At 39.6% G+C, this 26693-nt stretch overlaps 1 protein-coding gene across 3 annotated transcripts in view; it reads right to left on the bottom strand.

Moving 5' to 3' along the window:
• Nucleotides 1-1347: 1347 nt before the first annotated feature.
• The window catches only part of PKNOX1 (PBX/knotted 1 homeobox 1), a 41263-nt gene continuing 15917 nt past the window's right edge, over nt 1348-26693 (bottom strand). For all 3 annotated transcript variants that reach the window (XM_054628517.2, XM_077171294.1, XM_077171279.1), the window contains 9 exons: nt 25480-25607; nt 24146-24317; nt 15687-15857; nt 14186-14285; nt 13258-13355; nt 11068-11196; nt 9988-10064; nt 8292-8464; nt 1348-6899 (listed from right to left, as the gene is read on the bottom strand). In XM_054628517.2, the coding sequence (XP_054484492.1) occupies nt 6688-6899; nt 8292-8464; nt 9988-10064; nt 11068-11196; nt 13258-13355; nt 14186-14285; nt 15687-15857; nt 24146-24317; nt 25480-25607 (1260 nt within the window). In that variant the 3' untranslated portion in view covers nt 1348-6687. The remainder of the gene's footprint in view (nt 6900-8291; nt 8465-9987; nt 10065-11067; nt 11197-13257; nt 13356-14185; nt 14286-15686; nt 15858-24145; nt 24318-25479; nt 25608-26693) is intronic.

Genomic DNA, 26693 nt, shown 5'->3' with positions numbered 1-26693 from the left:
AAAACCAAACTTCACCTGCACAAGTCACATTGCTTTCAGATTTTAGGAGGGTACCAAAATTGATTTTTAATTCTGTGTTTTAAATACACAACAGATGTAATCCCACATAACTCACACACTCTGAACTTGCATGAATTTATAAATGGATAAATAAATACCTAATGTGTCCCAGCCATGTTGTTGGGTTGTTTTTGCATTTCACACTGTGTGTGTAGTTTATTTTCCTTTGCTTTAGCTTTGAGGATATTGCTCTGGTTTTTATGAACAGAGTCATTTAGGAACAGCCCTAAGCTGCAGACTAAAGGGCTTTGTAAACTGATGCTCCACAAAGCAAACCAGCTCACCAGTTATTTACAACTATTTACTTCTAATTCCTGTAATGGCTTCTTGAAGAGGGGATTTATCTCTCAGGGGAATTTGAAACCATCCAACTAAAAATACTCAATATGGGACCTAATTTAGTTGACATAATCATATAATCACAGAATGGTTTGGGTTGGAAGGGACCTTAATCCAATTCCAACTTCCCTCACATGGGCAGGGACATCTTCCACCAGCCCAGGCTGCTCCAGCCCCAGTGTCCAACCTGGCCTTGGGCACTGCCAGGGATGCAGGGGCAGCCCCAGCTGCTCTGGGCACCTGTGCCAGGGCCTGCCCACCCTCCCAGGGAAGAATCTTCTCTAGGATCCAATCTAACCCCACTCCCTCTCAGTCTGAAGCCATTCCCCTTTGTACTTTTCAGGTGGGGGATTTTTTGTTTGTTAGTTTGTTTATTCATTTCAGATTAAGGAAAAAATTGCTGCCTGGCAGCAGTGGAGTTAAAATTATTTGCAGTTATATCACCAGGAGTTATTGTCACTACTCTCAGACACCCTTCTAATGCCAGACAAGGAAAAGATAAATACTCCTTTGTCTGCAACACAAACTACTTGTCTATCCACAGATTAACCCTCTAACCACAAACGTGATCCAAAACCTGCTCTCTTCCCTCTGGAGGCACTCGTGGGTGTCACCATGCCAGATGCTGGGGAAGAGACAGCAGGAATAAATAATGCTCCAGCAGGAATAAATACTGCTCCAGTACTCAACAAAAGTAAATCCAAAACTACCTAAATCTGATTTAATCTCTGCTGAGCAGAATTTGCTGGATATGAAATGAGTTTGAGATTCTTAGTTGAGAAGAATCTTGTAATAAAGGAGCTGCTCATTTCCTGAAGACTTCTGATTTGGTAGAACATGGTATTTTTAGAGATGTGTTTCAATCTGGCTAAACAAGTTAACACATGGGATTTGCAGGGAGGAAGTGTTTTCAAATAAGTCACTACCATATATGCTTGGAACCATTACTTGAAGTTTGATGTCCATGCCATTTTAATTAATAATTTTGAAACAACAACAAAAAGAAAACCCCACCCAAAGTCACAAACATTGTGGACTATTTACCTGCTAATTCTTTCTTTCATCCAAGCTGCTCCTGCATTACAAAAGAGTAATAAAAATCCCCACACTGGTAAGAACTAGTAAACATTTTTCTTCATTTGCATAAACAAATAACCCCAAACAAATACAAGGGCCAAGGACTTTCCCTGGCCAAGAACTGGTTAAATAGTTTGAAACTATGCTCAAGATTTCCTGAAAACGTATTTGTCTTTCAGCCAAACAATACTGTTAAAGCAATGTAAATGCTTTGCTTCCAAAATGTGCTTTTTCTGTTCACAGAGAGCAGCAGTGTAAAAATAAATCATCCATGAAGCATATTCTCATTTTTAATTTCATCCCTTGATAGATCAGTTGCTCCAAAATCCCTTAACAACCAAAGAGAGAAAAGTTACAGGGTTCACATTTTAAAGATTGTCAATTGTACAGACCCAGTGCTGCAATCCTTGGGCAGGTCATGGGCAGCTTCTGTCACCACCTGAAACACTGGATTTTATTAACACCAACTATGAGTCCTTATGGGTGTCTACAAGGTTGGAAAGGCATTTCCCTGCCTTCTCACACCTTGCTTTTCTCTGGCAAAACACTGTGATCACTCAGCAGGTCCTAAAGAACTAAGACACAGAAAAGGAATGGATTTTGTATTTCCAGGTGACGGGAATGAACAAATTACCTGATTTGGGCAACCACCAAAAAAACACATCAGTGCCAATTTCACTGCACTTTGCACTGCACCATCAGGCTCTTGTAGGACTTGAAAATTAAACAACCCAGAAGGTCTTTGAAGGAGCTGAGCATGCCAAGGGCAGGGGAGGGGGGGAAGGAATCCATGCTGAGTTTGAGTTTGGCAAAATGAAGCTGCTTTTGTCCTCAGCAGAGGCAAGAGCAAAGTGCATCCAGCTGCTGGTTGGGTGGTTTGCACATCACAGTCACACGTGCATGTTCATGGATCTGCTGTTTTCAGGAGGTGGTGAGAGCTTGAATTTATTATTAGGAAACCAAAACATTTCATTTAATTGTTTAACATGCGAGATTTTCATGAGGGAATGAAGGTTAGTTACATTTCCAACAGGATTTCAAAACTACATTTTGCCTGTTCAACTCCAAGCCAAATGTAAGGCTGAAAGGTTGAAGAGACTAATCAAAGGAACAGAAGTCAGAAAGACAATAACAATACAGTACCTAAATATGGGTAATTCACACATTTTTGACATTTGTGTCTTGCATAGACAAACACTTATTCATTTTTTTTTTCCCAAGATGACTCAGCTTCAGAAAATAAAATGTCAAATCAACTTTAATTACAATTAAATGCATGTGTTCCAATTTTTCAAAACACCAGGGTGTTGTGGATTTTTGTTTGTTTAAGTGCAACTATCATCCCTTGGAAAGGCTTTGCCAAGTTCCTAAAGTCAGGAAAGTGGACTTGTGATTCTTCCAGAAACAAATCCATGGATTATTTCACAGAACATCTGAGGTGGAAGGGACCCACAAGGAGTCCAGCTCCCCAGGGAATGGCCCAAGTGGGGATCAGAACTGTGCCCTGGCTGTCACTGGCACCAATCTCTGACCAACTGAGCCAAGCTCAGGCCAGGAGCTGGGCTTTGAGCCACGTGTGCTCCTATTCCACTCCAATATCCACGGACCTAAAGCTACTTTGGAAGCACAGGAACTGGGAACTGCAATTCCTCACTCAGCTCTGCCTCCTGGCTGCATCTTGAACATCAAAAAACAATTTATGTGTTGCACCCCAGGTCACCATGAAATCCTGCCCTGCCAAGCTCTTCATCCATACCCAGGTTTCCACTGGAAAAGACCCAGGTGTGCAGCAAGGTAGGGCTGGAGGGCTCTCCAAATATTCCTGACAGAGAGCAGGTACCAGGAGAAGGCAAATGAGCCTGACATGGATCCATGTGGAGCTTCCCTGAGGTCAGCAGGACTCCACTGAGACACAAAATCCAGATGGAGAAAACCTTGTGCAAAGCCAGAGTTGACTCTGAGTATTTTCTGACGTGATTGTTTCTTTGTAACAGTCAGTCAGAAACCTCTCCTGATCGTTTTGGAATTGATTTGCTGAACTGCAATGCTTCCAAAGTTAATAAAAAACAACAAAAAATTGCCTTGCCTGTTCCAGGAATATTGAAAAAATTGGGCTGAGAACCCTGTTTTGGGTTAGAGTGAAAAAAATTTTTTTTTCAATAATTGTGTTTGCAGAAGAATCACATTGATTCAAAAACCAAATTAGTTCCATTGCATATGAATATGACTTTAACTGGGGGCAGGGGGAATTATACACAGACTCAAATCAGGTCCCCTGTAAAGACTTTTTAACTAATGTAAACATGTACCTTTCCTGAATGGTGATGCTTTGCTGAAACCAGCAATCTTTCCTACATAGCAAAAAAAAAAAAAAAAAAAAAAAAGATAAAAAACCCCCAAACTACTCATTTTTTCTTCTTTTAAATCATGAAAAGAACAAGCACTTCCCTGCAGTTCACACCCACTACAGAATTCTCACTGAACTGAAAGAAAATATTTGAGTTTCACATGTTAAGCAATACTTTTACACCAGTGAAGCCTTTTCAGTTTTAGGAATTCAAATCCCTGTATTTTTTTAATGTTTCTAATCTGACAGTGAAACTATTCCATATTCCCCTTTCACAGTACACTCTGTCAACTTCAGTCTCCAGGAATTGATAAAGTAGCTGAAGACAAGGTCATGTTTTGGAAGAAGAGAACTTCTGCTGCATGTAAGGTGGGGGGAGTAATAATTTAAAATAAAATTAAAAGAAACTAACTAGAAAATGGCTTCTTTCTGAAAAATAAACTTTCAGAAGTTTTCAAACCCTGAGGCCTGGTTGTTTCCAATAAAAACCCCAAACAAACCAACAAATATAATCTGCTACTGAATGGAGATGGTGGGGGAAATGGAGCACTCTTGGAGTTATAAACAATTAAAACCAAAAATACAGAATCTGAGTTCCAGTAATCTGAGCTATCTTTTGTAGGGCCAGGTCTGGCCCTAGGCTGAATGCTTCCAAAGGAGCAGGATTTGTACATGGTTTGTCTTTTAAAGTGCTTTGGGGTCAAACTGGATTTGACAGCAGCCTTTGAGATAGCCATGCTATGTCAAAGCCTTCCTAATTCATCTCCCATTATTCATTTACTGTGCTGTTTATCAAACATGGCACATGAGTGGCAAAGCAGAGAAGTCAGAAGAAAACAAATTCTTAGAAATCACCAGTCCAGTGGAGCAGATCATGACAGCACTTGAACTAAGGAAGATCATCAGCCAGGGCTCAGTGAGAGCCAGAGCAGAAACACCTCTTGTGTTGAGTAAAAACCATTAAAAATAAAAACCAAAACCAACTCCCAGTCACTGAGAATTCCTGTTATTCTCCATGTGTGTATGGCAATGCCACTGATATTTTCTCCTGAAGCTTTTCTTCCTACCAACTCAGCCTTGCCTTGGAAGACAATCTGCCATGAGCAGCCTCCAGCCCCTTCAGCATGTCCAGCAGCACAATCCTCCATCCTCCTGAAACCAAGGGGACCTCAGCGTGTGCCTGAGCGTTCTGAGAAGCACAAATTAAGTATTCAATTAAATATTTGCATCTGCCAAAGGGCTTTGTTCAAATACAGTGCCTGAAGATTCTAAAGGTGACCACCTTTCTCCCTGTCATGTCAGAAACACGCCCAGATTTGGTCAAAATCAGAAGGAAATTCTGGCTTTGATCTAAGCCAACACTGTGACAAATGGACAGGGACAAAAGAGGGTGTTGATCATAGCATGAGGCTCTTGAGTCTCTTATTTGTACTCAACAATGGGAAATACAAAGTTCCAAAAGCAAGTGTTCATGGATAGACAATCACAGACTTCAAACCTTGGGAAAATGAAAGAAATTATCTGTTACCACAACAAAAAAAAAATCCCAAAACAAAACCAAACCAAAACCCAGCTGTTTTTATCTCCAGCTCTTCGTTTTTTAAATGACACACAAGGATTTCCTACTCTAACAAAGCCTGCTGTATATTCTGGTAGTAAACTTCAGATCTGAAGAAATTTTATATAAATTCATGTTATATTTTTCTTTTTGTATTAGGGGAAAATATTTCAAATGCAATAAAATAGCAGAATTCATGACTGTATAGTAGGCAACTTTTCATTTTTTTAGATTCAGTTGTACAAACTATAAACTGTTAAATTTCTCTAATAATTGGAAAAGTTGTGGGTATTTGAACTTACTTACCTGAATATTCATTTAGCAAATATTTTCAGATACAAGTCTAGATACAGAGTTATGCAATTTGAATATTAGTTTACACATAATATAAATCAATGTTTGACAATATCAAAATCCCATCAAACAGTGGGCCCTTCTTATGCTATTATCAAATATAGTATATCACTGTGGGATAGCTGAGAATCATAGAATGCTACTGTAGGCTTGTTTATTAAATTGGGTCAATTTTCAGACCTTCCAAATAGGAATACTAAACATTTATTTTTCCCCTCTGGAAATTATTTTTTTTTTCCTCCTGCTTAATACAGTTGTCATCCCAATTTCTAGTGAATTTATAAAAATATTTTTTTTTTTATCCAATAACCCCAGCAAGGTAAAAATAGGAGTTTTTATAGCAAATGATAAACAGGCTCACGGACTATGAGAGAAACTAAACTTATTTAAATTGCCATACATTCTCTACTGAATCACACATCAACAGTTCCTTTTTATGTGTGTTGCTGTCCACCTCAGACTAGCAGTTTTTAAGGTGCAGAAGCATCTTTCAAATATATGCATCTAACTCAATAATCAAGTTTCACACACTAGTGTCACATGCTTTAAATTTACATCACCTGCCCATCAAAAGCTGTGTTAAATAACAGCACTAATTGAAACTGCATAATTCCTCAGAAACTGCAGCACTTCCAATTCAGAGAACAAAGGGGTGCTTATGTGGTTCTTTATATTACTAGATATAATTTTCTGAAATAAGGAAAGGAAAATAAACAAAAAAAAAAAAAAACAACAAAACAAACCAAAACACATTTGAAAGAAGTTGCTGCACCTGCAAAAACACTCTTTAAGCTTACTATGAAATACAAAAAAGTGCACCCTTCTATATCTACATATAAAACATATTAGAAATAAAACTTGTGTAAAATGTTTGCTGTGCAAACTATAAAAAGTCAGTCAGTCAGTCCATTCTTTTTCCTAAGTGTTTTTTTCCTCCAGGCTCTCTGGCTTCCTACTGCAGAGAGTCGCTGTTGTCCAAGACCAGCCCACTGATGTTGGCTGTGGAGAGGTCGCCGCCGTCGTCCTCGCCGCTGTCCACGGACTCGTCCTCGCTCTGCCCTGCCATCATCACCTGCTGCACAGCCAGGGTGGCACCATCCGAGGACAAGGACTGCAGACTGTCCACATTCATGTTCACTGGAGCTGTGATGGTCACGACAGCACCTGCAGGAGGCACAAGCACAGCACTTCAGCACCTTTCTGGCCTTCTGTTTATGGGTAACGGGGATTTTTTCTAATCAACAGCTACTGCAGAACAGTTATCTCTAATCAACAGCACCCACCACAGAAACTCAAGGAACTACATTAAAATAGAAGATATATAGGTTGTCAAATACTTAATGTCAAGAAATGCCAGAATTAGGTTGGTCAAGAATCTTAAACTTTGCTTTGTGAATCTTAAATCTGTCTTATGGACAGCCACTACAGCAATTCTCCAATCAAGTCACCACAAGGCCATTTCTGCAAAGTATTCCAGCTTCATTCCTTGCAGAAAAAGGGTAGATTCAAGGTTCAAAATGTTCAAGATTCAAAAGGTTCAGATTCAAGGTAAATTCAATGGATAAAGCTGTTGTCAGATCCAGCAGAGGCTTGTCACAGACATGTTTTATGAAAAATCTTTTCTTTAAGATTTTTTCTTTTGAGAAGCTGAGAAGCTTCAGAAACAAAATGTAAACAATAATTATCTGCTGCTGTAGAATGCAACAAATGGATCTGTGATTGGTCTCATGTGATTGTTTCTAATTAATGGCCAATCATAGTCCAACTGTCCAGATTGTCTCAGTCAGTCACAAGCTTTTGTTATCATTCTTTTTGTATTCTTAGCCAGCCTTCTGATGAAATCCTTTCTTCTATTCTTTTAGTATAGTTTTAATATAATATATATCATAAAATAATAAATCAAGCCTTCTGAAACATAAAGTCAAGATTCTCATCTCTTCCCTCATCCTGAAACCCCTGTAAACACCACCACAGAGGCTGAAGGAAAATTTGTTAAAACTGGAAAAAATAAAGCACCAAGAAGCAGGACAGAAAGGATGATCCTGGCATTAAAGCAGTTATTTATCTTTCTTAAATTAAATCTTTTTGTTTGATCTGACACTGAGGAAGTTACTTCAGTAAAAGTCTGTGGAGGTTCTGTGATATTTTTCTGCCTCTCATTGTTCAGCTGGAAGCACGTGAGGCAGATATGGAACTGCAGCTGCTCAGCCATGAAGCTGCAGCCCAGTGTTGCTCATCTAACAGGACACTCCTGACGTGCACACAGAGAGAACTCAGCTGTACATCTCAGTTTTACATCTTTTATTCTGTCATTTCATAACTTCTGAAACAAAAGCAAGTTTCTCAACATGAATTCCAATACAATACCCTTGCTTAAACCACAGAAAAGTGTTAAAGAGAGGAAAAAGTGACATATTTCTGTTATGCTTTCCCAGATTCAAACCACATTTATACTGAAATATCCAGAAGTTTCCCTCCCAGCAGAGGCATCAAACCCTCCCTTTCCCTGTCAGAGAGGAATAACTTTCTGCTCCATGTTCAGGCAGCTCTCCTCACCATCTGACATCGTGAGCTCGTTCGATTGCTGCTGAGCAACTCCTGAGGCAATGGAGTCAGGCCAGAACCTCTGCACTGGTCGGTTCTGGGCTGTTTTCTTCTTTGTTTTTGGAGTTTCAGAACAACTGGAATCCAGCATTGGCTGAAGAATTCGCCTTCTAGCATTGATAAACCTAAATACAATCAAGGGTAAGGTGAACTTAGGACAAGTTGGCTGTAAATTCTGTGTCTCTCTCTCACATTCACAAAGTATGCAGCAGGAAAAAAAAATTAGGAATATGAAATCTTCTATCAGCTGGGCTTCACATTCTTTTTAAAGTGTAGAACCACTCCTAGAACATCAGCATCCTTCAATTTTGGCAAACTAGCTAAAAAAGCACTTCTATCATTTTGCAGCTAACAGCATTTTTCCCCCACCTCAGAAGGAAAAATTCTCCAGACAGCACAACAGATGTATGTACCCTTCAGGATCTTATTAAAAACTAAGCACCAGAAAACCTGCTGACAGCCCAGCTCAGAAAGCTGATACTCCTCTCATTAGGGTTCACCTAAAGTCTAGCCCCTGCCTAACCTGCTTTGTTTAGTCTGGTTTCATTTACTCCCTTAAGCTTCTGCATCACTTATTTCACTCCCTGCCTTTCCAAGGGCTGGCTCCTGATCCAGGAGATGACAGCAAACACATCTGTCAGATCTGTCCTGGTTCCTTTTAGTTCTCTAATTTTCACTCCCTTACTTTAGCATGCTCATTGCTGCCCTTCCCCTTTCTGCTAGTGAACAAGAAAATACTGAAACTGAATCAACTTCAACATAGTGAGCTATGGCAGGGAGTTGTGACTGAAGACATCATCTTCAAAAAAATACAAAATGATACATCTAGGTCCCAAGTTTACCTGCAATGGGAGGAAATCAGGTGCAGCTGGCAGGTTCCTAAGTTGTAACAGAATGCTCTGCAAAGACAGCAGTCAGATCCCAGCACAGAGCTCCATGGCCACATGTCACACAGGCACAGCCACCCTGTTCCACTTTTGGAACCAGTGTTCTGTCACTATCTTGGCTATTTCCCCCCTGGACCCCTCCACAGCCTCACAGCCAGTGTCATCTTTGAAATCTGAGGCAGATCCCAGGAGGACTTTGCTGCAGCAATTTTAGGAACTGATGCCACAAGGAGAACAGGACATGTGTCAGCACCTTCCCTCCTCTCTTCTCCAGGGCAGGTGTCTTATCTTACACCTCCAGGAAAGATAAGACATGACAAAACCTGCTGAACCATGAACTGGTGGAGCTGAGGAACTGCCTCTCCATTCAGACATCACCCTTTGATCCAAGAACAGAATCTGTTAACAGTAACTTCCTAAGCACCTGCAGCCACCAGGCCACTAAATGCCTTTAGACTTCACTTACAAAAGAGAGATGAGAATACTTCCATCTCTCTCAGCACTGGAACAGAACACAACTCCTAGTGCTGCAATGTTTTCTGGAGTCCTTATATAATTTAAATGGCATGAGTATTATTATATCTTGTAAAAATAACATGCTTGTGTGCCAGTGCATAGCTCTTGTATTTCTATACATGTTTTGTAACATATGTAGAATATTTAAGTTCAACTCCAGATGTCCAAGTTATCCTCCTCACTATTTCTGAGCTGTAAGTACGTGGAGACAAGGACAGATATTAAATTAAGGGCTTTGCTCTTACCAGTTGTTAACCTGGAGTAGTGTCAGATTTGTTTGTGCTGCAATCTGCTTCTTCTCATCCTCTGTTGGATATGGATGCTACAGAGGCCAGAAAAGCAAACAGAAAAAGCATAAGCTTGTTTTCCATCTCCTCATCAAAAATAAGAACTCCTTTATTACATCTGATTAAAAAGGGTGGATTAAGGCCACCTGACTCATTAAAACACAAACCTTAGAAAACCTCACAAACTTTTATAGACGAAAATAATTCAACAGAGAGTGCTTTACTACACAAAAACTGATTTTATCCTTGAGAGTTTCTGTGGCACCATGAAGCTACTGCTGTGTAATTCAGAAGAAAAAGCTTCTCATGGCTGACAGTTTTTATTAAAGAGCGTGATCCCTGGGCAGCACAGCATGTGAGCAGCTCTGATTAGTTCTGCTGGCCAGGGCAGTGTCATATGAGAGAAGTGAGGAGCACTCAGTTAAATAAAGGAGCACTGGAGTTAAATAAAGCTGCTCTAAGCAGATGAGGACAGGGCACGTAACACAAGAAGTGCACACGCAGCTTCCCTGGATCAGTTCTCTGCTCCAAACCAGTTGTAAAAGGCAAAATATCAATCAGCTCAGCATTGAAATAGCTTGGGAGCCATTTATCCTCTCAAAGTATTCATGCAAAGGGAGGACAACTGAAAGCACAAGCAGATAGTGACATGCTTGGTACACATCAGAAGGACTGGAAAGGAGATAAAGACAGAAAATGTGAAATACCCCTAAAACACTGCAAAATACAGGTGCAATTACTTTTCCTTGTGCCATGAACCAGGGTGTAGAGAGCATTAAGTTCTCAACATAGTGAAATGAAGAAAGGCTCCTTGTAAAAGCACTTATTGAGACCATGCAGTACAAATGTAACATATTTATTAAAACACTATTAAAAGTCAACCAGCATTAGACTGTGGAACTACTCCAAATGACTCCAGGGAAAGCTGAACTGAGATTTCATAACTGACAACAGAATAAATTCACCTTGTTTATGAAGAAAAATTGTAAGAGACCACATGAAAGAGCTACATAAAAACTGCCCATGCTCAGTCCTTACCCCTATGTGCTGAAAAAGCCAAGATCTCATCACATTTGTAGCGTGCTTGGGAAGAACTCCTCTCTTATTTTTTGATGAGCCATCATCTTGATGCAAGATGCCTAGATCTTGGTTTAACTGCAACTGGAGCTGCACATTTAATTTTAGGAGAAATAAAACAGTTAACATAGTAATGGCAGTTTTGTATCAATAAATGAAAACTCATTTATAGAAGGAATGAAAAGAAATTAGGCTTGAATATCTTGAATATACTCACTGTGTGCAAACATAAACAACTATGGAAGCTGTAAAATATTACTGATTTAACACTTAAATGAAGGATAAAGTAAAATTAATTATTATGCTGCAGTTGTAAAAAAAAGATGCTAAAGGTCCTGCTAAATAAATGCATTAAATTCTAAAAGAGCATTAAAATCCATACAGCAGAGCCTATAATTCACTTTACAACATTCATACTTCTTCCTAAATATTCATATTTTTTATCTTTGTTTTTCATCTCCTATGGATTCATCAAATCATTTGCACATTGGTAATCTGAACGTTTGGGAATACATTCTTAAATGCTTATGCAAAAATAGAAAGAAAACAGCATAATTTATGTGCTGTCATACAAGATTCTATTTCAGACAATTGTAACCAAAATAATTCTAAATCAGGTTTTCCAGACAAATTGGAGCAATTTCTTAAGCCAATCAATATGTAGGAAATTAGTTTTAAACAAGGTTTAGGCTATCAAATTACTACAAATATATATCTGGAGCACATTTTAATTTCCAAAGTAATGTCTAACATTCTAAATAACCTGCTTGCATATGGAGGCTTTATAATGAACTTTCAATAGCTTTTCTACAGTGCTTTTCCCTACCTCCACAGCATTCTGAAACACTGAAAAAGAAGACACTGAAGAAGGAGTTTCACTAAGTGACCTTTGCATAGGTGGGTTTGGAGACTCCAACTAACATCAAGAGTAGCCACAGATGTATCCAGGAGGTCAAGTCCTTTTTTATTTATAGGCTAGAGGCATTATTTTTTTCCTCAGTATTTTTTTTTTCATTAAAGGTAAAAAACCCTCAATTTTTCCAAATCCCTCCAGTCCAGGAGAGTAATTTTACACATTTCTTTCTGAGAGGTGTGTGAGGACAGAGCTGTCTGTGTTCTAGGGAGGGGACATGGCTGAGTACAGATATTCTCCTGCCAAGTCAAAGAACACTCTGTGCACACTTTTTTGGTTGGAAGGCCAGAAAAGGGGGGAAAAGAAGCCAGTGAGTCAGTGATTACCAACAGATTTTATGCTGGGGAGATGGGAGCTCCTCATTCACATTTCTAATTAAATCCAGATTCCAGCAAGATTTGGTTTACCACTTCCAGAGAAAGCCAGCAAGGTTTTCTATACCAGAAGATGGTCTAGTTTTCATGTTTCTTTTTCTTTAGCTGTTTCTTTGAACTTCAGACCCAACTCTTAAGAGCCTCCCACAAAAGAGTGCTGGCCCTTATATTTTAGGGTATAAGGGGACAAAATTAGGATCTCCCAGAGTCTCAAATAAATATTTTGAAGGTTAAACTCTGAAATACAGTTTCACAGTTCTCTTGGTTGCCATTGTAATAAAAAGTCAAATTTCTCAAAATAGCAGTGTGGCACCTTAATGCAACACATGAAATCTATCCAGCCATAAACAGAGTTCAATGATTAGAAAAGTTCTAACCATTGAAAAAGTATTCATTTAATTCAGAGGGCTTTTTGGTTTGCATTGGTGTGGGGTTTGTCTGTCTTTGTTTTGTTTGTTTGTTTGTTTTGAATTTCGGTTGTTTGGTTTTGTTTGGTTGTTTTGTTTGTTTTGGTTTGGGTTTTCTTTGTTGTTGTTGATTGGGTTTAGAGGTGGGGTTTTTTAATTTTAGTTTCTTGTTTGTTTGTTTGTTTTTTAATTTCATGTACCTATAACTCTTCTGGCATCAGCAAAGGAACACAATTAAAATGTAGGAACTCTGATGAGCTGCTGTGGCAAGGAGGACCTTATGACATATCCTACAACCTGTACCTCCCACAGCAGTGGCTGCACCAATTTACAATTCATTACCCTGTGTGTACACAGAGCTCCTTCTGCCAGTGTGTCCAATTTAAATCAAAACTCCTAAACCTCCTGAGATGTATTTCCAGCCAGATCACCATTGTGTGGAGCTTATGGAACAAACCTGGGAGTTCTGGATCCGAATAGTCCCAGGTGACAGTGCCTGTGTCACCACTTGTCCTTGTGGAGTGACCACAGTGACTGGCTGATACACTGTCCCCCCTTGAAGCAAAACACAAACACAGATTATGGGGAAGAAAAACCCCTTCAGGTATTATTTTCTTTAAACATATCACCACTGCACATCATACAAGACTTTTAATAATATAGCAATTACTCTTTTCTAGTCAGCAGGCACACATTTTAGTGTGTTCTTTGCACACTAAAATTTTCATCCATTCACAAAAAAGCTGTACAAAATTTGATTCTATTTTCCTGTATTTTAGGCATTCTAAATCTATTTTCAAAGGAAAATGCCATGATTATCAGGCTATAAAACAGTTCTTCATGTTGTTTTAACTGAGCTAAGGGTCCCAACACCAAAATCACACCTCAGTGTAGCCAATTCTTAGGACAGCTGAGTTTTAAAATCTTGCTGAGAGGCAAGACTAAACACTTCATCTCAAAAGTAATTTCCATATAACAAGGACATCAAGGATTTTACAGACTTGTAGGTGTGGTTCCAAACTCCAAGGAGCATGAGGCAACCAACAAGTGCAATGGTTTAGGTAATGCATGTTTTTGTCAAATAGAATTCTTCTTTTTAAAGGCAAAAAAAAAAGTCAAACACCACAGCCTGTGAAAATTTAACAAATGTAGTCTTGCAAATTAAGATCTCTTAATATTATATACATAACTGCCCCTCCCATGGACATGCTTGGAAAATATATAAATTAAACAAACATTTAGAAACCAGTAAAGCACTTGACTGTACTACAACAACTTTTCAGGTATTAAAACACACTTTTTCAAGGATTTGTGTAGTTTTTGCAACAACCATAAAGGAAACCAAGATGAAGAGCAAGGTGCCAGTTGTTTTGAGTGTGTCATACCTGCTACTGTTGCCATAGTTACATTTCCCTGCTGCAATGCTGATGCTGGCACCACGATCCCTTGGGGACTGAGTGTGCCTGCAATGGCACTTGGAATTTGCTAGAAAAATAAAACAATTAGTTGCTTACATTTTTTAAATTTTTATTTTCATGTAAGGAGATCAAGAATGCTTGTGTATTTTTGTAATTTGTTTTAAGTATTTTTGGCTCTAAAATATGTTTGGAGTTTAATCACAGGATTACCTTCAAAGAGAAAAATACTTCATTAGGGGTTCATCATTCCCTGCATTAACTTCCTCATTATCACCAACCATTACCTTTGAAAACCCACATGAAAGCAACTGCTAGAAAAGATGTGAAACAATTTTGAGAAATTTTAGTTTTAGGTATGTAAAGAATAAGAAACAGTTTCCAAAGGCAAGAGGGAAAAAGGACAAATGAAATGACCCTTGATGCTCCAATTACAAGCATCAAAGCTTTAGAATTTTAGTTATTATCTCAATTCCTTCAATTTGAACATAATGTATTAAATATTCAATATGTTTTATTCTGCTCAAGGTAGCTCTTAGTCAACCTTGGACAAGCAAACTCTTACACATTTCCTTAGTATGTATGAATAATCTCTTTTGATAGCAAATGCAAAATGGGTCCCTCATGTCTCTACAGAAAACTGTAAGAGATATACAGAAAAAAACTTTTAAAGCTTTTTTTGCCTGATTTTAAAACCTCCTTTCCACACTTCCAGACATCAAAACCTATAAAAGGAGTACAGAAAGTGAAGTTTAAAAGTCATTGGGGCTTTTTTTAATACAGAGCATCAGATACATGATACAGATAATTCAGAGAAGGGTATTGGGGTGGCAGGGCTCACTCTGCAGCATCTGGCAGCAAAAACATCAACCATAACTATTAATTGTGATCCATTTGATACAAAAAATGAAATATTGCAACTTTAATCCATCAGATATTGTCTTTTTATTCCAGAATACAGGTTGTGTATAAAATGCATCAGACATCTCAATGTTTTAATGAAAGAGGCAGACTAAGGAGGCCTTAACAAGCAAAATTTTTCTTCTTTGTTTATTCTGTTTCCTAACCTCCCTCCAACCAAATAGCAGATCCAGGCTATTCTGAATATCTCCATTTGCTGAACTGAGAGAAAATCATAAAAGGAAGACAGACAAGAGAAAACTGACTCTGTGCTCTGGCACATTTCAACAAATTTGTCCATAGGGCAGTAGCACAAAAAAACCACCCACCCTCCAAAAAAACCCACCCCAAAAACAAACCAAACCAAAACAAAACAAATAAAAAACCAACAAAAAACCAAGACAAAGCAAAAAATAAACAAACAAAAAACTCTTTCTACTCTTAATACCCGATTTGAGAGAATAGAGGAAATTGCAGAAACTCTGTTTGCAAATTGATAGCAAAAGAAGCATGGCTGTAACTTCCTAAGGAAATCTAAGCAAAAATCCACTGAACAGCATTGGAAACACACCTGAGATTGCACAGGTGAATAAGGACTTCCAGGCTCTCCACTTAATAGAGTTTCACTATTCATTTTTGTCTTCAGGCAGGCAATGTAACGACTACAGAAATCCTTGCAGAGTTCATTGACCTTTTCCAGCTCCAGCAGATGGATACGCAGAACTTGGATTGCTTTTACCATCTGGGGAGAGAATTGGGAAAAAAAATCAGAAAGAAAACAATTGTTCCTTAAAAAAAAAAAAATTAATGTGAGATTTAAGCAAACACTGCTTCCCAGTAACAAAGATCACCCAATTAAAGCAGAGGTTCTAATTGCTACATCCTGGAATGTGAAAGAACACAAGGAAACTGCCACACAGGGGAAAGAGAACAGGACAACAAAGTGAACTTTGTCATGTGCGACACTTCAGGAAGACAGAGCAGCTGAGGTGTCACAGGGCACAGGATGAGCCTGGATGTCCATGTGGTCTTTAACCCCCTGCTGCACCTCTGGGGCACAGACCACACAAGAGTGGAAGTGATGGAAAGCAATCCCATCCACAGAAATGGTTGGAAGGCAGGGCTGGGACAGGCTTGGCCAGCAGCAGTTCTCTCTGGAGCTCTATAAATCAGAAACACCAGGTTCAGTTCCACCCTGACACAAGGAAACCAGAAGGGTTGGAGATACAGTGAGAAAGAAGACACTCCTGTGATTAAGCATAAATTTGTTCCACAGATTGCTAGGGAGGATGAAAGCCTTTCTTTTTCAATAAAATTACAATAAAGAGGTCCCAAATTTAGCTTAAAGTAATCAAACAGTTCTTCAGTGCTACAGCTTTTAAGTTCCTCTGTGATTGTATGTCAAAGATGAACAACTCTCAGGTAAAATCTTGTAAGCACTTTCAGGTGAGGAGCCTGATTCTGAAATACAAAACATTAAATACAAGGCACTAAACCAAATTAAAAAAATAATCCATGTTTAAGCTAAAATCCAAGTGCAGGAGATATGCATGTGAGGAGAATATTTGTCATGCTCACTGTGAGAAAAGCACTGTAAGCCTGGATAACCAATGGCATTACATACTGCACAAAAATAGCTTAGGTGATTGTAAGGGTCATGGCAGAAGATCAGAAGCTAAAACCAAATCCAGATGGTCTAACAGCAGCAGGAAATCCAGGACATTCAAATATGTACACAACACACCAGCAAAGTAATTATTTTTTATACAACATGCCACCCCCAACATTTCTGTGCTGTGCTGGATCTCTGAGAGAAATATCTTCCAGTTCCATGAAAATGAACAGTTGCAATTTTAAAGCATAGTGCAGAGCTTGACTTTACAATTATTTGGAAAAATCTGTCTACTATGAGGGGTTATTTACCTGGGCAGAGCACTGATCCAGTGAACAGAAATTAGACCCTCCAAACTATTATCTATCTATTAAATCTATTATAAATCTGTCTATTACTTCCAACTCCAGAAGCCAACTGGGAGCTGAAGATGCCTTTGCTCAAGGTACCCAAAGGAGATCAAGGCAGGAAAACTTTTGAGTGTGCTCCCATCTCCATCATGACATTTTAGCTTTCATTGAGACAGATATTTTCCCTGTTTTTTTCAACAAAAGGTGCTAGGACACTCACTCAGTGTAGACAACTGTGTGTTAAAATAAACAAGATGAAAACAAAATTAAGAAATTAGGTGATTAAAAAAAATTCTTCTCAGGGATAAAAAGAAAAAAAAAAACATATTTCAAAAAACAGCTGCAGAAACACCTGAGCTGTAGATTTGAGGGAATTGATCCAAATTAGTATTTGGTAACTCTTGTGACCTATGACACTGAAAGCCTTTGAAACACTGAGTGCAGTGACCCAGCACTTAGACACAAACCAGTGATTTTCTAACCCAGCCCAGGTTGCTTTTTAAACTGTGCTTAAGCATCTTTAAACACAACAAAGTTAAAGCATGCAAATGTAACTAAATTTTAACACAAAACAAAGGTCATCTGTTTCAAGAAATTCTGTTTCAGAGACAAAAAAGCTTAAAATAGAAAATTCTTCATGTGTGATCAGCAAACTGCACATCATATTAGTGAGTGTTTTAAACATTCAGCTAAAACTGAGGTAACAAAATATGTTTTTGGACACAAAATATTTGACCATAATAGAGTTCAGTTGGTTTTTGCTCAGTCAAGAGAGCTGTGTTTTTTAAAACATTAGCCAAATTTGTACTGTTTATTTATCAGCATGTGCTTAGAGGAAAAATGAAAGCCCTTTCTTCAGCCCAGACTTAGTTTAAAATTGATGGTTGATACTTGAGGTGAAAATGGAATTAAAGTCCGAATTACCCACAAACCCAGACTCAGTAACACTAGCCAGGTTTCTGCAGGGCCCCTCTCCATCACACTGCTCCTGCAGGAAGCTGTGCTGCTGTGTTAGGAGGAAAACAAAACTTTGTAAATGTGCCATGCCTGTCACCAGGACTTATGAATTCATTTACAGCTACATTAATTGTGCCCATATGGCTCCTGCTCTCTTGCAGCACAGGTGGACTAAATGTCAGCAGAAGTTCACTTTTCCCTTAAAACTAAAAAAAATCAAGAACTCCTGATAAAATAACTCAAGATGGACAAAGGAAATACAAAAAGGTGTTTTCAGACAGGTCACAGCAGAAATATTTCATTCAGTGCTACTGCAGAGAATCTGCCACAGAAAAATGACATTTTATAACTGATTCAGTCTTTTCAGCTGTAGCAATAAAACTGGAGTATCACTTCAGAGAAATGCATGAAGATGAAGTAACCATGAGATATGTGTATATTCACACAATCCTAGAATGGTTTGGGTTGGGAGGGACCTTAAAAATTATCCTGTTCCAACCCCTGCCATGAGCAGGGACACATTCCACTATTGCTGAAATTGCTGTAAATAAAGACAGTGGTAAACTATTAGAGAAAGAAAACTTACTGAATAAACTTCCAGTTCCTGCTATCCAGAGCCTATTTATATATAAATATGTCTCCAAATTTAAGAAATTGATGCTATCTTTAGCCTAAATATGTTCTAGGTTGTGCCTGTGTCCTGCCTGCAGTGCCTCAAGCCTGTGGTGCAAAGGCACAGAAAGCACAAACTGCCTCAGTCATGATCCCCAGCTCACCTGTGCTGATGTAAAACCCAGAGCCACAATTCCTCATGGATTTCAGAGCACATCAACTGCACATGTGGGCAACACACATGAAAGAATCTCCATGTACTGACACATAATCTCACTCAAATGACTCTTCATCTGCAAAAAAACCCAACTGAAATATATATATTCACAGCTTACCTACCTCCCTGACCCAAATCCTCCTGCAGCAATTCAGATTTTCAGTGGAAGAACACAAACTCTGGGAGAAAAGCTATTTTGTTTTCATTCATTTTGATTTGATAACCTCACTCCTCTATTTTGAGTCCTCAGCTATGAGACATAGCTAGAAAAGGTGTAACTAGAGGTTTATGGGACAGTTCTGCACATTAAAACAGCAAAAACACTTTTCAGAAAGGCTTGGTCAGTCAATATTCAAATGACACCAGCTGGCTTCACCTCTACAACTCAGATTCCAAGAATTCAAGAGAATTGAGAAGAGGGTACTGAACCAAAAATCCTTACCCCAAATGAAACAAAAAACTCGGGGGTCTTCAAAAAAGGCAGTGTCCTGTTCAAATACAAAAGGGAGAGTAGATTTAACAGCTCTTGTTTTGGACTGTGTCTAGACTTGACAAAGCCATAAATAACCTGCTCTGACTTCACAGCTGACCCTACTTTGTGCAGGAGGTTGGACACCTGAGCTTTTAGGGCAGCCCAAACCATCCTATGGTCCTGTGAATGTAGAGAAATTAAAAAATCCACCCATGTGTGGGAAGAGTTTACTCTGAACAGAGAGGCAGGAACCACCCTAAGGCAACGTGGTGTTTCTGCAGTGTCTGGGTTAGCAGTGAGCAACAAAAAAATGTTAAGCAATGAATGTCTTCAAACATAAAATAATCTGAGAAAGGTCTAAAAAAACTCTCTGCAAGCAGCCATGCTGAACAACTTCTTAGGCATGGAGGAGTCTGTGGATGTCCTATGCACAAAAGGAGACTGATAGAGAACACAGAGCAGTTGGTTCATTCCAGGATCTGTTTGATCTGCAAAAATGAGGCAGGGACAGCAAAGGGTAAGGGGAAAAGGTGATACTCCAAGTTATGTGGATAAACTGAGCACACTTCCAGAAAGCAGCAACAGAGACCACCAAAATCTGGTTATTGACAGCAAACACAAATCTTCTGACACTGATGCTTGGTAAGAGGACTAAGGGGATGCAAATAACATTGCAAGAAGATATGGAGGAAGTTGAAGCTCTAGGAAAGCACATTTCCAGTCTAGTAAGAGCACAAGTACAACCTTCAGCTTCCAATTCCTTCCCACAGGATTTGAAAACAGGAGATCTGCAGGACAGAACCACAGGGTTATCCCAGAGCACGTGGCCCTGGATTGCAGCCAGACCTGGGGAAGACCCTGCAGAAGTAAAAAAGGCCTGGCAAGAATTCTCCTAAAAAGGCCTGGCAACAATTCTCCTGGATTGACTATGATCCTTTGCCCTGCTGATTCAAGATCACCAGCTGATGTTGTTGGAGAGCTTAACTGGGCAGAACAGAATCCCCAGAACAGAATCCCTCCAGCTGCATAGGAACAAGGGTTTGAAACCTGGTTTACAGGCAATTTAGCAATTTATCCTTAAAATCAAGTTTCAGGTGGATGCTACCTACATTTCCCAATGCTGAAATCCTTTTGAATACTAAACCAGGAAGCCACCAATTAATTTAGAATGGGAATTATAATACCAAAGTAACAAGATAATCTAGACCATAGCTTAGTAAGAGCTACTCAAATTGGAACAAGCATCCACTGCTCTTAATGAATTTCCTTTCTGGTCAAACTGATCTAATGCCTGTGCCACCCAGATTAACATTCTGTGGTCCCCTGGATGAACTCCAAACTCCTCTTGTGGAGTATTCAAGGCACTTCAAGTGAGTGCACAATGTGGAACATTGCCAGGACTGTAAGTGACCCTACAATCACTATCTGTGACCCTTCCTAATTTCTGTTATCTACTTAATTAGCCCACAGGTGGCATGGAACATTATATTTTGGAGAATTCATGAAGAATTATATTCTGCTGCTTTGGAGCTGTCACAGTTGAAGCTCTGTCACAGAAACTGCAGTCTGGCTGAGTTCTACATGCCACACCTCAAAGGGGTAAAAAGAAATAAAAAATTAAACAGCTGACCAATTTCCTTACTGTAACAGGCCTGTGACTCTCAGATAGGACTTGAATTTGACTCTTTAGTGTTGTGATGCTCAGTTAATCTCAGTTTAGCTCTGGCCCCGAGGTGATCCTACTGAGCAAACATTTACACCTTATTTGTTTGACTCTGCTCCACCCTTCTAGCCCAGTCTAATTATCAGCCTTAACAGCTTCTCCTTTCAGACGAATGGTTGAATTAACATTGGAGTTAAAAAGGGAAGGACAGCATGAGCAGAAGATGGAACAGAGTTGCACAACAGTGTTTCTTGCTACTAAACAGAGATCTTTTAATCTCTATTAAAAATATATATGTGACAGGAGGCAGAAAAACTGCCTTCCCTGCGGCAAGCACCAATATTTCAAGCTGAAAAGAGACTGAAAGCCATGCTAGCCAGTTCACAACTTAAGAGAAACTTGTGCTCACTGCCCCACACCAAATGAGGAGCCTGTCAGAATGTCAGCTGTTCAGAGCTCCCAGCCTCCAGGACAGGCAGAGGACAAGCTGCACTCAGGTTTCATTGGTATCCAGTAACAGAAAGTCACAGCTCACAATACGACCACAGGACAGGAGTTCAATGCCAAGGATTTTTGATTTTGCAATGTGGTTCCAGTTTAAGCCACTACTGACCTCAGCAGCCACGGAATCCAGGACATAAACAATTCCTCACCCACTTCAAGCAAAACCAGCCAGGTTTGTGCAGCCCATCAGCAAAGGAGAACACCACATAATCCAAGAGACTTTGTCACTAGAGCCACAAACTGAAACCATAAACAGGTCAATGACAGGAAGGACTTTCTGAACACAGCAGACCCAGCTACAACCAATGCAAGCTGGATCTGAGAGTGTTTATATATGGCCAAAAGCACAGGGAACAGGCCAAGGCAAGCAGGATCTTGGGGAAACCAATCTTTGGAGGCTCACAGAAGCCACAGAATTGGAATTGGCTGAGGTTGAAAGGGACCAACAGCTGAGGTTGGAAGGGACCTCTGGAGATGGTTTAATCCAACCCCCCTGCTCAAAGCAAGGTCAGGTAGGGCAGGTTCCTCAGGTCATGTCCAGCTGAGTTTGAATGTCTCCAAGGATGGACACTCCACAACTCTCTGGGACTTCTTCTGCCCCACAGATGGGCAGAAGGAATCTGAGGCAGGATTTCAGGGTCTTGGAGCAGACAGGATCTATGGGGCACAGGGGATCTATGGGGCAGAAGGGATCTATGAGGCAGGATTTCAGCATCTATGGGGCACAGGGGATCTACAGGGCAGGATCTATGGGGCAGAAGGAATCTATGAGGCAGGATTTCAGGGTCTTGGAGCAGAGAGGATCTATGGGGCACAGGGGATCTACAGGGCAGGATCTATGGGGCAGAAGGAATCTATGAGGCAGGATTTCAGGGTCTATGGGGCACAGGGGATCTACAGGGCAGGATCTATGGGGCAGAAGGAATCTATGAGGCAGGATTTCAGGATCTATGGGGCACAGCGGATCTATAGGGCAGGATCTGCGGGGCAGAAGGAATCTATGAGGCAGGATTTCAGGGTCTTGGAGCAGAGAGGATCTATGGGGCACAGGGGATCTATAGGGCAGGATCTGTGGGGCAGAAGGAATCTATGAGGCAGGATTTCAGGGTCTTGGAGCAGACAGGATCTATGGGGCACAGGGGATCTACAGGGCAGGATCTGTGGGGCAGAAGGAATCTATGAGGCAGGATTTCACCATCTATGGGGCACAGGGGATCTATAGGGCAGGATCTGCGGGGCAGAAGGAATCTATGAGGCAGGATTTCAGGATCTATGGGGCACAGGGGATCTATAGGGCAGGATCTATGGGGCAGAAGGGATCTATGGGGCAGGATTTCAGCATTTATGGGGCACAGGGGATCTATAGGGCAGGATTCAATCACCCTCACAGTAAAAAAGGTTTAATGGAACCTCCTGTGTTTCGTATCCATTCCTGATTAAGTTCATGCCCATTTCCTCTTGCCCTGATGAGTCAGTCTGTCTTTTTCCCCCACGAGGACTTGGCATTTCCCTTTGCTGAATTCCATGAGGTTCCCATTTTTCTGCTTCTCCAAAAGCAATGAAGTACCTCTGAATGGTGGCAGAGCCATGTGTGCATCAGCCCCTCCTCCCAGTTTGGCAACACCTGCAGCCCTGCTGAGGGCTCAGCCTGCCCCATCACCCCAGTCAGAAATGGAAATGTTAAACAGTTCTGGTTCCACAATCAGTCCCTGGAGAACAGCACTTATGGGAGCCCTCAACTGGATTTCCTGCTGCTGACCAGAACCCAGGGGTTCACCCATTTTTCAGTCCACCTCACTGCTCATTTATCTTGTCCCTGTCTTGTCAGTTTGTCAATGAGAACATTGCAAGACACCTCAAAAGTCAAGATAAACCACAAGCACTGTTCTTTCCTCATCCACTGAGCCACAGCTACTACATTCCAGCTATTAGACCTCAAATGTGCTTCTGAAATTAGAGAAATATGGGTTAGAGAAATATGGGAAAACAGTAATTTTGTGTTGGATTCAGAGAGTTACAAATGAAGAAAATAACCTGAGGCTTAACAAGTCAGCAGACCTGCTTCATGCAGAACAGAACAAACTCTCATTTTTGAGTAAAATATTGAAGGCAGGTGTATTCAAAATAGGGAAATCACAGCTTCATCACAGGAATGACTTTCAGAAAGCTTAAAGGAGTTAATGACATGAAAGAAAAAATTCTATATGGTAAAGACTTTCTAAGATAATCTTATAATAGCTCTTCCCTCACATTAACTAGGTGAAGCATGATTTAAATAAAATTGGAAAAAAATTACATCAATTACATGTTTTTGATAAATATGTTAAACACCCAACACGCTAAAATTAATTGGCAGAGTCAGTCTGGCTATGGAAAGGATTTTTTTCTGTTTGTCTCCAATACACTCATGTCAGCTGAGAATAGGAAACAACTGTGAAGAGCCCAAAGTAAATTTACAGATAAAAGGGAAAAGGGGGTCAGAAGGAATTTTAAAAAATATTTTTAATCATTAACATAAAGAAGAATCTCTCACAGGCAGAAAAATGAGAGGAGAAACTACAAGGACCAGTTGAGATCAGAAATTAGGAAGAGACTGCAAATGTGATGTTTATTTCAGAAATGAAAGAAACAGCCAATACTTACCAAATTATCAGTTTCTGGATCTTCACAGAAAAAGGGTTTTCCTTCTTTCTCCTGCTTCCTCACGAAGTTTTCAATATCTACATCAAAACTGGCAGAAGTTGTGCCTTCTGAGCCTTGTGTAGATTGTTCACATTTTTCAAATAATAGTGCTAACAAGGGAAATAGTGGGTGCCTAGAAATAAAAACAGTTTAAATACATGAATAAGTATTTTCACTTATGTGAAAATTAAGACATCTAGCTCAGAAAAGCTCACAGTCACTCATGTGAATGTGACAAGTTCTGGAACAGACTGCATATAACAGCACTGGCTAGAGCAAAATAAGATAAAAATTTATTTTCATTTTGATTTACCCCACTCCAGAGGCAAATACAGCAGTAAAATATGTATATATTTAATTAAAGAGAACAATCACAAGCAAAAAAGCTCTGACTGTTTAATTCACTGTAATTGAGTGGCACTGAGACAGATTAATACAGTGCACTAGAAATGAGATTTAGGATTTAAAAAGAGGATAAATGTAGATTTAAATGAAGCCTGATAAAATTAATTTATTCTTCAATGTGGGCCATACTTACACATCAGGAAATAACTAAATAAAAAATTGAGAAGAATATTCAGGCTGTGCTCAGAGGCCTCCTGTGAAATCATGCTCTAAGGAGAAGATTTTGTTAGCACAAGTCTGTAAATGAATGGATACATCTTTCTGCCTCAGGCTGAGGGTTTTTTGGTGTTTTGTTTGGCTTTTTCCTGTTTTGGTGGTTGTTTGTTTTTTTTTTTTTAACCTGAAAACCAGTAATACTTCTGTCTTTATAAAGTAGTTAAGGTGAAAGAACACTCAACCCTGTGAAAACTGAGCATATTGGTTAGCACAGCACTTTTCACTGAAAAATCTCAAATTAGTGTGCTCATATATCAATATTTAATCCATTTTGAGGTAATTACTGGGGAATAGATTATTATCCCTAAAGAAACAGAGGAGTAAAGATCGACCTAATTACAATAAAATTAAAAACCCGTATTAAAGATAAAAACAACAATATGACAAATAGTGACCACAGTTTAAAGGGTAAAGCTGCTTTCTAAATTTGGCAACCACTCTTAGAATACCCTTTAAAATGGCTGAAATTAAAAAAATCCCACAGGCTCAGGAGGTTTTTCCTTGGCTGATGACTGCCAGTGAAGCCTATTTGGTCTCACTCTTTCCCTACAAATGATGGAGACAGCCAAGCAATCACCTGATTTTATGCTACTTATTATTTATTTATTAAAAACCCCCAAATCCTCTCCCCTATCCTTCACCCTTCAAAAGACAGAACAGGAGTCCATCACTACCTGTAAATGGCCTGCTTGTCTGCATCCATTGGAGTCTGAGATTCTACAGGGGCAGGACTCACCCCTTCGGCATCAGTTTCAGAGCAGTTGGGATCTTGTTCAGTTTTTAACTCTGTTACCACTTGCATCTGTAGGGGAAAAAAAAAAAAAAAGTAAATTTGTAGCCCTGACGTAAAATAAGGGTGCTGTGTTCTTAGGAAAGAGCAATGCAAAGGGCTCCTAGATTGCCAGAAGGTTGGTGTGACTTGGCAGTGACACAAGAAGTTGTAGCAGCAACAAAACCTCTCTTTTAATCCCTGACACTTTTAGATGGATAAAGGTCATTTCCAAGTTTTAGCATTTGGCTTTAAAATGGGAATGATAGATATTAGTAAATTGTTGAAGCATTTTGTCTCTGAAGTAGCTGTTTTTGGAATAGCCTAGAGTACTTTGCTCCAAAAAGTTCATGGGAATGTGTGCATAAAAATCCTTTAGGATGAAATCAATGTAAAGAAAAGTTTATGCTCTTAAGATTTCTTTTTTTATTTTTTACTGTGCATTGTATAAGGGTACTGAAGAAAAGGATCTTCTAGGTTTTTTTGTCCATTAAAATGCACATTTAAAATATTCTGTGTCCCTCCAGTCCTTCAATTATAGGAGCATAACCTCCCATGCCCCTTAGCACTCCATTTTACATATTGCAAGAACCAAGGATTTTAGTGCTCTCAAACTACAGGAGAACAGCAGTAACTCCTCCTACACACCCATTTAACCCACATTTATACCATGGAAAAGCACCACAGAGCCACAGCTTCACCTGAGCACCTCCTAAATTGCATTAGGAGGCTGGGCACACCTTTGGGGTGCTTTGAAGATGTTCCAAGTGTTTTTTGCATCACCTCCAGTTAAATATCTTTTGGACTAAAAGGTCTTCCAGGAACCTGAACTGTGAAAGTCACAGTTTCCACCCCTTAGCCCAAATTCTTTGGTTTTCTCCCATTTGAGCATCTGCACAAAGGCATGAAAACACTGGAATCTTTTCTCTTAATTCTCTTTTATCTCAGGTAGAGGACAGGCACTGTTCTAGGGACCTCCAGGCAGCCAGAACTGACAGTTCCAGAAACTATTAGAGAACCTGACTTTAACAGAAATTAATTTATTTCCACATAAATGCAGCAGAAAAAATTATAGTATTTTTAACTATCTGGGACAACCAAAAGGTTTGTTATTTAATA

This window comes from Agelaius phoeniceus, chromosome 2 (assembly GCF_051311805.1).
Source record: "Agelaius phoeniceus isolate bAgePho1 chromosome 2, bAgePho1.hap1, whole genome shotgun sequence".
NCBI classification, from domain to species: Eukaryota; Metazoa; Chordata; class Aves; order Passeriformes; family Icteridae; genus Agelaius; species Agelaius phoeniceus.
Note: the sequence above shows the minus strand (reverse complement) of the source record. Positions and strands in the feature narration are given on the sequence as shown.